General features: G+C 42.9%; 2 protein-coding genes across 6 annotated transcripts in view; one reads left to right on the top strand and one right to left on the bottom strand.

The window, feature by feature from the left end:
* Window positions 1-8,793, bottom strand: part of FGD6 (FYVE, RhoGEF and PH domain containing 6) — a 73,327-nt gene extending 64,534 nt beyond the window's left edge. Inside the window, exon 1 of one of the 2 annotated variants that reach the window (XM_071423264.1) lies at window positions 8,620-8,793. In XM_071423264.1, the coding sequence (XP_071279365.1) occupies window positions 8,620-8,632 (13 nt within the window). In that variant the 5' untranslated portion in view covers window positions 8,633-8,793. The remainder of the gene's footprint in view (window positions 1-8,619) is intronic. The other variant, XM_071423263.1, reaches the window with a different exon arrangement.
* Window positions 8,794-8,987: 194 nt separating this feature from the next.
* VEZT (vezatin, adherens junctions transmembrane protein) overlaps window positions 8,988-12,814 on the top strand; it is a 59,631-nt gene continuing 55,804 nt past the window's right edge. For all 4 annotated transcript variants that reach the window (XM_071423259.1, XM_071423258.1, XM_071423262.1 and 1 more), the window contains exon 1: window positions 8,988-9,144. In XM_071423259.1, coding sequence (XP_071279360.1) covers window positions 9,109-9,144 — 36 coding nt within the window. In that variant the 5' untranslated portion in view covers window positions 8,988-9,108. The remainder of the gene's footprint in view (window positions 9,145-12,814) is intronic.

The raw sequence follows: 12,814 nt of genomic DNA, 5'->3' as shown, positions 1-12,814 counted from the left end.
TTGGCAAGTAGAAGTCAGGTGGTTTTGAAAGCCAGCATTTTGGAAGAGAAACTTAAGGATGTCCTAACTCATGGTGTGTGCTGTGGTTGCTTTTTTTTAAAGTATATCTGAAATATTTGAATATTTCAGGAGATTATTTATAACCAATTCATTTCCATATGCTGGAATGTTTTCAGATTTCTAAGAGCTTTGAGTGCTTTTTATATGTGCAAATTTATAAAGTAAACAAGCTTCTTGTACTGTTTATATATTACCTCTGTATTTACTACCCTTATTTTGACCAATATTTTAGTATACTTCCAGTAAGTTATATACATGTTAAATAACACCCTCAAGAAAACGCAGTAGTTAATGTTTCACATGCAAATAGATGGGGTAAGCCATTAATTTATTGTTCCCTTTGAAGTGTGGGTTTGGTGTTTGGTTGTGTTTTACCACCATTATTACTATAGATAGGCACTCTATCTTAATCTCTGGTTTAGATTAGAATGAAGTTTCAAAGGTTAGGTTTGTTTTGTAGGGATTTGTTTGTCTGAAGGAAATCTAGATGGGTAAAATAAAAAATTAAAAAGGACAGATGCCCTCAGTTGCAACTACTCCCTAAACAGCAAGCCACTGCTCTAAGCAGAGAGCCAGAAACAGTAAAACCATGTTTTTCTAGGACATGAATCACTAAATGGTACTCAGACTGCCTCTACCTACACTGAGAATGGGTGCCCTTGCTGCCATTATATTAGTGAAGAGATAAAACTCTGATGGCAGTCTCTGATGTCTCTGATGGCAGAAACAATTTTTACGAAATTTTACAAGAGGGAATCCAGAATTTCTTTCCAAAGGTGCAGCTCCCTATAGCCACTGACAACAATGAGCCAACTGCAACTTACTTCTAAGGTTATCCCACTTTCTGCATCCCATCTAAAGACAGGTGTCAAACCCACAGAGAAATGAATCAACAATTTGCTAGGAAAAAATAAAATTAACTCTTTAGGTGGGTAACTAGTGATCCTGATGAGCAAAAGAGAGCTGTACACCCACTTTCAGACAAGTCAACTGCTTATTCAATTGGAGTATGAGGTGATGGCAATAAAGGAGCCTGTGTTCCGTGGTAGAAAAACAAAGAAGGGATGCCCAGTTTGTCACAGAACACAACACAGTAGTAGACCTGGGCCATGCTCAGCAATATTTACTAAGTTGTTAAAGCTCCCTGGAAACAGGAGAGAGACAGGCTGCTTTGGAACCCTTCCTGATGCCCAAGTGAGAGAAACAGACTGACAAAGATACGGGACATTAAACCCTGGCTAGGTAAGCAATATCCTGTGGATTGTTTTTCCCACACACAAACTGAAGTCCATAAACCTTGCAAGTTTCTCTCTATATAGTGGGAGTGCCTTACATTTTGGATACCACCAAACTAGATAACTCTGCCGGGCTTTTAACTAGTATTTATTAGGGAGCACACTCAGCAGTTATGATGTGACACTATTACCTGACTATAAACTATCAAAAACCCCCCATGGTTTAGTTTTTATTAAAACTAAACCATGAAAGTGTAAAGAAAAGCAAAGCAAAGCAAACAGAACAGTCTCTAAGCCAGCGGAGGAAACCTGGATAATGACTAGAGCAGAAAAATTAACTTCTGATAATAAGTACAATTCAACGTGATTTCTGAAGCCTACTAGAATTTTTCAAATTACTTCAATGTTAAAAAGCATTCAGGCAGACAGAAGAGACCAGCAAATTGTGTGGGATAATAAAGACAGCACTGTCTGCTTTAAACTGATTGCACATTACATCTAGAGTAGATGTGGGTCAATGTACTAACAGGCACATTACAGTCTTGGTATCAATACAGATCTGCAGTCAACCATCAGAAAGGAATGTGATGAAGAGCCCTTTCAAACATAAATGTGATGTGAGAGGAAAGGCTCCAAGAAGGAATGCATACCAGTAGTTTTCCTCAACAAAATATCTTTAAGTTTCTGAAGAATACAAGCAATGAACTACTTAGAAAAAAATTATAGCAGCTGACAAGGGTGAAAGTATGGTAGATTGACATTAGAAATTGAGAATCAAAGTTCAGTATAAACTAATTCAATTCATTGTTGGATGAAAACCACAGTTCTACATAACAGTGCTCTAAAAAGGGACAATTTCCCATCCAGAATAGAAAAAACATCTAAGTAGGAGGCAACTGTTATATATAAAGGTGTAAGGAATGACTGGATGTCATATGAGAATGACTTTTTGCTAAATGGCAAGCAAAAGCAAGGTAAAAACCAATAAATATAATCAAGGAAATGTTATAGAGCAAATGCATGGGGTAGTTAGTTGTTTGGACAGTGGGCTTTTTCCTGGTGCCATATGGAACTAGCTATTCACCTAAGGACAGAGATGGTTGGTTATGCTTAGGAGAGTAAAAATTGAAGACAGTTTGGAAATCGTTGTACATAGTTATTTTATGAGAGCTCCATGCAGGTCTGAAGCTAAGCAGTAAATAATCTGCTAAGTATAAAAGATGAAGGGAGTTGAAAATATTTCTGTACATAGTACCTACCAGACTGTAAGCGAAATGCAATGTCACCTTCCAGCAATCTTAGAAATAACTACAGAAGCATCCAAGGTCTAAAAGTTATGCTTCAAATCCCAAGGAAGCTCATCCTGGTTAATTTAACCAAGAATTTAAAAGCTAAGATGGTAATAGAATATATACTTATGCACATGTGAAAGGTTTTGGGTAACAGATGGTTCTTGAATCGCAAAAAAAAAAACCAAACCAAAAAAAAAACCACCTAACCCTGGTGAAATTCCATATTTCACCACTGAGGTTTGACATGCTCAAACTAGAAAGAAAACTCTAAATCTTATGAAAACTAAAGGATAATTAACTACAGAAATATCTCACCTAGTGTTGTGGGGGAGCCACAAGCACTTACAGGCAACCTAAACTCACTTTCTGACCTGTGTAGAATTTTCAGAGGGAACTTTGGACTGGACATTGGATTCTCTAGCCTGTCATACTCAGGAAATTAGAGAATCACTATGATTTTACCCACTCCCACCTCCAACCTTAACCCATTTCTCAAAGAGAATCCCTGCATCCAGGGATTCCAGTAATAAATGCAAATCTGAGTAGAAATATAAAATTTGATTTGCATAAACAGATTAAATGTTTCGGAGCCAGAGAAACTGTCAAAGAGATATCCTCCAACCTGTTTGACTATGCAAAGGAAGAAATCCATAAATAAAGTTACTAGCAATGCTGCCATTACCAACAGGAAATCTGCTGCTCACACAGGAACAGCCAATACCAGGCTCAGTGCTGAAGGAAAAAAAAGTGCTTAAAAATACCAACACCTAACCCCCTTAGAAAAAGTAGATTTAAAAGGGCATTCCTTGTCTAACAACAAATTGCCATTAGCACCACCTCTGCAGATCAATGCACGTGCTCTCTGTCTGGCTTCAGGTCACAGCACAGAAACAGACATTTATCTCTCTGGTGAATTACATCCTTCAGCATGAAGGAAAAAGCAACACCCATTCTCATCCTGCTGATCTCCTCTGTGACCAACACTTGTTATTGCCTGGCTGGAAACTGCTCCTGTTCTTCCTCTGATTTGTTTCAGAGGAGGATGAGAACATCTTGAAACAACTTATACTTTCAATCTTTTGACCCTAAAGTGCTGCCCATTTCTGTTCTTCAGATGATAGAATTTGACAACCGAGGACCTCACTTAAAAACAGTTGTGTGTCTTCTCCTATGCACTATCATGAGAATGAACAGAAAGGCCAGTAAGATATTGCAATCTTAAGCATTACTAATACACAGCTTTAAATCCTTCTCAAATTTTTATCTCTTGTTCTTTTCCCTGCCCCACATAGGAACAAGGAGAAACAATGATATGTGAAGGTGAACTGAGGCAAAAAATCAAATAGAACTACCCCATCTACAATAAACCCTACTGTTGCTAAAGGAGTGTTTTTCCCAGGTAATCTTTATGCCAATACCTTTGAGATCAGGTTAACAGCTTCCATATTTTGGAATAACAAAAGAACAGGAACAAGTCATGTTGACTTGCATCTGTCCATGAAAAGGTGACAAATGGTTCTAGGCACTATCAAGCTGATGTAACTTGATATTCCTTTCCTTACAATGCTTCATATGAACAGAGATTCTCCTTGTGGTATTCAGGATGCTCTATGGACTATCTCAAGTCACCTGGGCAGGATCCTGCAACCTACCCTAAAGCAATGCCCTTTCTGAACCACAAAACAGTAGGAAGAAAGTAAACCAATAAATCACTGTGGCATCAGATTTTGACAGCAACTCAGCCTAAGCTTAAGAAAATGGCACACAATCAAATTACTATGGGGTAAGCAAAGGTGTGAATTTAACAGATCAGCTACTTTATAGAAGCTGGTCATATTATGAATACTCTTATCTTACCACACAATATATATGGCAGTTTATTTCTTTGCTGTAATCTATAAGGTTTATTCCTTATCTGCAACCTATAGGGTTACATATATTTCACATACTACTTGACAAATCTATTTCACACACACTAGGAAAAGAAAAGGGCTTCAAACAGCTACCACGCAGCAGCTGGCCTAGAGCAAATATATGCATTGGCTTTCTTGTGGCATCTTGTTTGCATATGCACACTGAATTCTCAGATACAGCAAATCACATCTGTAGGCTACATATGAAAATGATGCAATGCCCAGAAGGTATCTACCAAGAGCTCAATGGGCTGTTTTTCTCACATGAAGAAAGAGCTTGCTCCAACAGCCAATTTGCTGCTCCTGAGACTATTTTGGGCACAAAACCCTACAACTCAGTCTCGAAACAAGAAAGCCAATCTTGCTTTTAAGGAACACATAGGGAGAAAGAGAATTACTGCTATGTTTGGGATATGCTGAGAGATTATTGCACTGGCACTCAATACACTGCAGAAAGAAACACATAAATATTCTAAAAATCCTGTTCTCCAGCAGCCTAAATTTTAAAGACTCATTACAAGGCTTTTGAGGTCAATTACTTTGTTTTCAGTTACAAAAAGAAAGTTTCATTAGGTAAACACCTCAAAAAAGTATTGTGTGATCATTAATTTATTTCCTGCAAATGTTTGTTTATTTTTTCATTATGGAGAGGCTCTGATTTTCTCAGGTGCCACAATGCTCAAAAGAAACAAAAAAAGGAATGAGTCACAACATCCCGGAAGATAACACATGTAGTTTTTAAAGTACAAGGGAAAACTGAGGTTTCCAAGCCACTAGTTTTAGAAAACATCCTAATTAAACTGCAAAAACATCCATTTCAAAATCTTAGATTGTTCACTGACTTATTGAAATAAAACAGGAAAGTTAGGGATAACTTCAGAGCAAGGACAAGAGATGAATAAACAACCTTTTAAGATCACATGCAGAGACAGAGCTGAGTAACCCTAATGAGACTTGACACATTCGAGGGTTAAAGGGACATTAAACGCTGCAGGCCTCATTTTTTTTTCAATCCTTGAAAGCAATGAAGTTTGATTGGAAAAGTCATGTTGATTTTGTTTATTCTGTTCCTGCTATGTTTTTTCCATTTGAACTACATTTCTGACATTAAAATACATTTTTCTCATTGTTGTTGTCAAATCCAATTTCAAGCCTAAGTTATACATTCTGCCCACATTAAATAAGCTCTATAGATTCACATATAAGGACTGTTTCTTCAGCAAGAAATAATAAATGTCAAACTCATAACTCTGAGCTTTTGTTTTTTCCTTTTAAAGGCAAAGCACATACTTGAAACCAGCATAATACTTTCAGGCAGAAATGAGTAAATGGACATTCATTGGCATCATGGATGTAGTGTGTGTATATATATAAATATATCTTGTGCAGTGCATGAGAAAGCAATGGCAGGAGTATAGGTCTAAGTGAAGATTCAAACCAACATATGGGTTGATCACTACAATGAGATCATCTTCAAATTATATAGAAGTATTTTTAAAAGTGCTATAGTTCCTTAGCTGCAACAATTCCAGACTTACATATATATTTTAAAACATGTAAGCAACAGCTGTGGCAGAACTCCATCATGGAGTTATGTTAGTTCTGGACTGAGATGTAACTGAAACAATTCTGTAGAGGAAATAGAAAAGATACACAGCAAGACATTATTTAGAAAGGCAGAAGGTAAGCTGCAGCAAGGTTAAGGCTGGGTAATCAATCTCAGACCTTTTGGAACTTCTGTCTTTGGGGAGAAGCTGTGTTTGGGGTTTCTCCCCATACCACAGTCCCCTCAAATAGCACAATATCTCTCTTAGAGAAAAGCCCTGCATATCAAGCATACACCTGCAAATGCTACTTAAAAAAAAATTAAAGCAATACAGATGATGGTGTACCATGTTGCTTTGTCCTAAAGGTACATTAAAAGAAGACCCAAGAGAGGCACTTAGTCCTTCAAGTCAAACTGAAGGAAAGATTTCTAGCATTTCAAGTTCCACCTGAAGCCTTCACAGACAATAACATTTTTACAGAAATGCTGTATTACCAACCAGTTGTCAGAAAACTGGCTGAGTAAGAACTGAATTTCAGTGTAGGAAATAGATTCTATAGAACACAAGACTGAAATTCAAATACAGGAGTTGTTAAGTTTGTATGTTTTTTATGAACAATAGCTTTATAAAGAATGCCTGTATATTACAGGCACTAAGTTCTGCAGCAATAACAAGAGAGAGATATTAAACCTTCAGAACTGTCTTCTGGAAGTCTTCAGCCTTTTCATACCCTGCCTAGGAGCTCCTTAACTGAAATGTCAAAGGCTGTCATGATGCTGTCAGCAGGATCAGGAATCTCTAATCTTGTTTCACCTATTCCCCATGTATTTTATCTTCACATAATACATCACACACAAAATACTCTTCATCCCCTCTTAAATACCCCTCATCTTCCCTCTTTATGCCCCAGTACTCTTTATGCCTCCCTCTTGAAAAACTTGCTAAAATTTAGATTTGTCATGAAACTGTCCCACTTTCTCATATTCCTCAGTATCCCTTATTCTCTTTTGCTTACTTTGTTCACCTGAACCCCGTTGTCCTCACCTTCCCCATAAACACCACCACAATGTACACTTAAAATCGATTTAGTCACACCATCTAAGATCTAAAAGTCATGAAATCACTGTTAAGTACTGAAAATCTACCCAACTTTCTGAAACTTAGTACGTATCAAATTTTAACAGCCCAGCTCTTGAGCACCCCCTAACACTTATGTGCACAGCTGTTTAACTCTTAAAGGATCAGTGTGAACTGCACAGTCGGCAGCACTACTAAAAACGGGAACTTACAATGCAGCTGGTTAAGCAGAGATAACCTGCTTTATTACATGCTTTTCAAAATCTAAACAAAATCACTTATGTCAAACATATTAAAAATGGAAATGCTTTAAATGAAGCAGAAAGATACATTAAATCGCTTCTTATTTTCCAGTAAATTCTGATTAGCTATGAGAGCTCAGATAACTTAATTAACGCTGGAGTCAATAGCAAGTTGACATACTTGAGAGGCAAACACTGAGAATTAGGTAGATATTTTTGCTTGATAACTGTGTATTGCTTTTTCTTTAGAACACCCACCACCACCCCAATCCTTGCAGGAAGCACTTTGCTGCTTCCCGTTTAACCCTACAATTAGCTATGTTTCCATCCAATACATCATAATTTACACGACAGGTTTTCAATGCAGAAACGACTTCTGTTAGGCAGATAAGAAAGGAATTTACGAATCTAACAGATGTCTGAACAAAAGCGCTAAGTTAGCACACCACCGTGCAAGCAAATATAAATAGGAGCAATTCCCTTAAACACGGGGTGCTCTTGTTCTGAACCAAGAATTTGCCTTGGAGCTCTTTTAGTCAGTAAATTGGCAGCGGTCAAGAAACGGGGGAGGAAAGGTAAGGAAAGCACTGAAGTAGGTCAGTTCCAACCCGCAGCTGGAAAGGCCAGAAGCGAACGCTTTCCAGCACCCCCGCGGGGCTCCTGCGTGCAAGATCCCGGCCAAGGCAGGTACATCCCAAGCAAAGCCGCAGCTGACAAACTCTCGCGGCTCCGCGGAGTCAGACGGAGCGACAGTCCCAGCCCCGGTGCTGGCTCTCCTGGCACAGCCCGGCCCCCAGCAGCTTTGCCCGGCCGTGAGCTCAGCCCGAGCGCAGGGACCCGCTCGGACACGCGGGGTGGCGAGCGGAGAGCCCAGCACAGCCCGGGCAGCCCCAGCCCCGGGCAGGACGTGCCCGCACGGCCCCGCGGCCAAACGTGCCGAGGGTGCGGGGAGCCCGTAGCGGACCCCGGGAATGGCTGTGTCCCTGGAGGGCTGTGCCCCGAGCTGGGTGCGCCCCTCACCGCTCCCCGCCCGCCTCCCCGCGCTGCTCCCGGAGCGAGCCGAGGGCGCAGCCGGGACAGGGAGCGCGCCGGCGGCTGCGGCTGCCGTCCGGCGGCAAGAGCCCCTCATCCCGCGTCCCCGCCGCCGCGGGGCGAGCCAGGCGACGCTGTCCGGCCGCGGGGGCACGCGGACGCCCCGCCGGCCGCCGGATGGGCGGAAACCGCCGCTCCCCAAAGTTTCCCCGGGCACTCACCGGCGGAGCTCATGGTGCTCCCCAGGCGCGGAGCCGCGCTTCCCCTCGTCCCTTACGCCACGGCCCCTCTGAGGGCCGAGGAGAAGGAGCCCATTGTTCCCCCGCGCCGCCACCCAGCCGGAGGAGCAGCCGGAGCAGGAGTAGCTCCCCCCGCCCGCCACCGCCGCATCCCACCCCGCGGCCGCGGCACACGAAGCGCCCTCAGACGCCGCCCGCCGGCGCCCCCTACTGGCCACCCCTGCCGGGTCTTCGCCCCGCCGGGCCTTCGCCCCGCCCCGCCCCCGCTGCCCCCTCCCCCGCCCCGCCCCTGCCCCGTCAGCCCCGCCCACTTGGCGCCCGAAAGCGGGCGCTCGCTATGCTTTCTGGGAGCTGTAGTTCTCCCCGGCGCCAGGCCGCGCCCGGCGGGCGGGGCTGGGCTAGGCGGCCGGCGGCACGGCGGACTCGGTTTCCCAGCGTGCCCGCGAGGAGGGGGTGGCATGGCGGGCAAGGATGACACCGGAGTTCGACGAAGAAGTGGTGTTTGAGGTGGGCGCGGGGCTACCCGGCGCGGGCTGGGCCCGGGTGCCCTTCGTCCCTCGCTGCGCCGCGGCCCCCGGGGGGTTGTGCACCGGGCGGGCCGGGGGGGCGCGGGGCGCAAGGCGGGCGCGGGGCCCGGCCCAGGGCAGCGCCTGCCGCGGGCGGGCAGCGTCGGGCGGGACCGGCGAGAGCGGCGGGTCGGGGCGGTGCTCGGCGTGTCCCGCGGCCCGGAGCAGCTCGGGGCCAGCGCCGCGCCCTCCGCGCAGGCCGAGGGCGGGACGGCTCAGCGGGGCCGGGCGATCCTTTGTGCGGCGGTGCCGCGCCGGCCGGCCCCGCTGTCGGGCGGCCGCGGTGGGAGGTGTCGCGGGGCCCGTGGCGGCGGCGGTTCCCCGAGAGCCGCCCGTGAGCACCGCCGGGCTGAACTGCGGGGTCAGCGCACAGGGAGTGAACAGCTAAAAAATTCTGCTTCTGAGTCGGGGTCACTCACGGAAAAGGTGTCTTTCTGCACGCAACTGTGCAGCGAGCACTGGAACCGCTTTATCTCTGTAGTGTTTGTTATTACTGGCTTTGCATAAACAGCGTCTAGTTATATCACGTCTTGTTAGAGCTACAGTATCATCTTGGCCTTATTGAAATAATGGTGGCTAAATATATCAGCTGTTGCCGTTCGGTAACAAAATCCAGTCTGTTTGCAGCGGGTGAGTGTAATTGTATCCTAATGGAGGGCGCACCTTGTGTTGCAGGTGTACGAAGTGGTTATAAAGAAATGCTGTTATAAAATTAGTAATTATTATAATAGCAATAAGGCCTCTCCTTCAACCAGGATGCAAAACGCTCCTTACATAAGCAATTATTTTTTTCTCAGCTGTGTAAGCAGTATGTCTTTAGTCTTTGGTCCATGCCACAAAGTTTTGTGTTCATCCACAACCAACCTCGGATCCTAACAATAAGATTTATTGTTTATGTTGCTGATACATTAGTTGCTTCCTTTCATGCTATTAATCTGGGGCGAGAATTTATTTCACAAGTATAATGCCTGCCCTCTGCATTTCTATCTTCAGTAAAAGTGGTACTTGTTTTACAGTGTCACAGTTCTTCAGTTCATGCAGCAACTACCATTTTGATTGAAAAATTTCTGCTGCATAGAGTCAAAGATCTCCTTGCATATGCTCTTCATTATTATCCTTGTGTTTTGGGAAAGGACTTCCATCACTAATAAAGGCTCTTGGGTACATTTACTGTACCAAGTGTGTGTGTGTGTGTATGTATCCATGCACACTTACAGGTACTCTGAATGACACAGTAGCAGATCTGTCATATATCGAGGTACATCGTAATAAAATCAGAAAAGCAACAGTAGGACAAATACAGGCTGTTTGGGTTGGCTGATTGGCTGGACTACAAAACTGGGTGGGCTGCCAACTCATAAAAATGGGTACTGTGAAATACACACCAAAATTATCTTCAGGAGTACTCAGCAGGGTTTATGTTATTCTAAAATGAAGCTTCCACAGAGCATTATGAGCATACTTCACACACAAGCCAGAGATAAGAATTGGCAAGGAGCCAAAAAGTATTTGGGTAGTTAATGTTACAACATACTTGTATTTTTAATTTTTGTTTTCTTGGATCTCAAACTCTCCCCCTTAATTATTTGCCATTTCTGGTGAGCAACTACATTTTTTTTCTGCACCTCAGTAGGTCACGTCCCATGTTCTTCAGCAATCACTGTTGCAAGAAGCTTTTAGCTTTTAGACCTCAGTTGCTGTGAACAGCTGCTTTCTCTGTGCATTTGGAGCTCCCTTCAGCAAGATACCAATGGATGTTATAAGGGGTGGTGGTGTGCTAAAAAATATGTAATCAGGAAAGAAGTGTCTTTCACTTGCCTCATACCCAAAAGGATGGAAGCAAATGAGGTATACTTCACGTATTCCAGGTTATTTTTTGCATGTTTTTTTGGGTCATAGCTCTGTCCAGCTGGCCCTGAAGACATCAATAACAGGTGTCCACATTAAAAATTTTGCAGCATCAAACAGATCATGGCCTGCTGATAAATATTTCTGAGCTTCCAAGGACCAATCATTTTTCTCACTATCCAAGTATCTTTTACATTAATTTATCTTTGAAGGCAAAGAAGCACAAACACCTCATTCCTGCTCTGGGAGAGCAGTGTTTTCCGTCAAGTTCAAATGCCACTACAGATCATCGTGATTGAACAATAGTGAATGATGGGCATTTACTCTGTCTACTAAATGCTGCCGTATTCTGTCCAATTTATAAATTAATTCCTGCAGCAGCCAGCAATTTTTATTCATTGACTCATTAGTCCCAGCACTTCTGTTCTTGCATTTGTTACAAGCAGTTTCTCTTCTAATTAAAATACTACAAACACAGTGGGGAGGAACAGAACTCAAGAAACACAGAGGTGCCCCTGATGTGTTGGGCCTGGCCTTGTCTACCCAGTAGCATGACAAATTAAAAATTGTGGCAGTGTAGAGTAGATTGTACTAAACAATGGAGGAACAATAAATGGTGTTCTTTATTAGTGTCTGTCTGAATTTATTAAGGGAGATCATGAGATTACAAATTGATGTTAAGTTGCTTAAGATGAGTTTTTATACGAAACCTGGAAGACCACCATGCTGCAGTTACAGTGTATCTTGGAATCCTCTGCAAGTTTTCAGCATTTTGTGGATTTGTATGAGACTGGAATTGTGTTAGGTTTTTTATTGTTGTGTGGACAATGTGATCTCCTTCTTGGTTTTTTTTTGTTTTTTTTTTTAATGTATAAATTAAAGAAGTTTCTTGTTCAAACTATCTAAATTTCTTCATCATTATGCCAGTGGAGGGACTGTGTCAGGACTTTGATGATTTATAACTGCTACCTAATTTCTGACTGGAAATTTATTCATGGCCACTTCATACCTACTTGCACATCTGCTAATATTTTCCGTTATCTTATATAGTTCTTATCTGTCTCTAGAATTTACAGAATCACAGAAACATTTAGGTTGGAAAAGACCTCTGAGATCAAGTCCAACCTTTGACTGATCACCACCTTATCAACTAGGACCATGGGCCAGTTGTTTCTTAAACACCTCCATGGATATTAACTCCACCACCTACCTGGGCAGTAGTGCTTAAGCCCTCTTTCTGTTAAGGAATTTCTCCTGGTGTCCAACCTGGTGCAGCCTGAGGCTGTGCCCTCCTGTCCTGGTGCTGGTTTCTGAGAGTAGAGTTTAACTCATATAATATGATAGGGTAACTGCTCATATGTGTCCTTGATTTTATCAACAGCTTCCACATAGTTGGAGACCTTACACCTCTGTGTAAGGTCTTGCTGTTGTCTGTTGTTAAATTGCATGCCATTATCAATACCCACTTAAGGCCTTCCCGTTCTTTTTCTATTATGTTTCAATCCTTTTCTGCATATATGATGCTGCTTGGTCTTATCAGGAAATGTCATTAACAAGGTTTTTGATATAAGTTTAATTATGGCAAATATCAAAGCTTTTAAAAATGCAAAAGCTTTGACCAAAGACTCATTCCTCATGAACTCCATTAGTAACCTTCTGATCCAAGGGCTTTCCATTCAGTGTAGACCGCTGTTATCTCCGCCATCAACATACTTGGTTCCTTTCCCATCTTTTTTATCTAACTGATATGGCACAGTATCAAA

The sequence above is a fragment of the Agelaius tricolor genome, unplaced genomic scaffold (genome assembly GCF_023055355.1).
Source record: "Agelaius tricolor isolate 1412-34295 unplaced genomic scaffold, bAgeTri1.0.p SCAF_3, whole genome shotgun sequence".
In the NCBI taxonomy this organism is placed as follows: Eukaryota; Metazoa; Chordata; class Aves; order Passeriformes; family Icteridae; genus Agelaius; species Agelaius tricolor.
The sequence above is the reverse complement of the archived record's forward strand: the minus strand, read 5'-3'. Positions and strand labels throughout refer to the sequence as shown.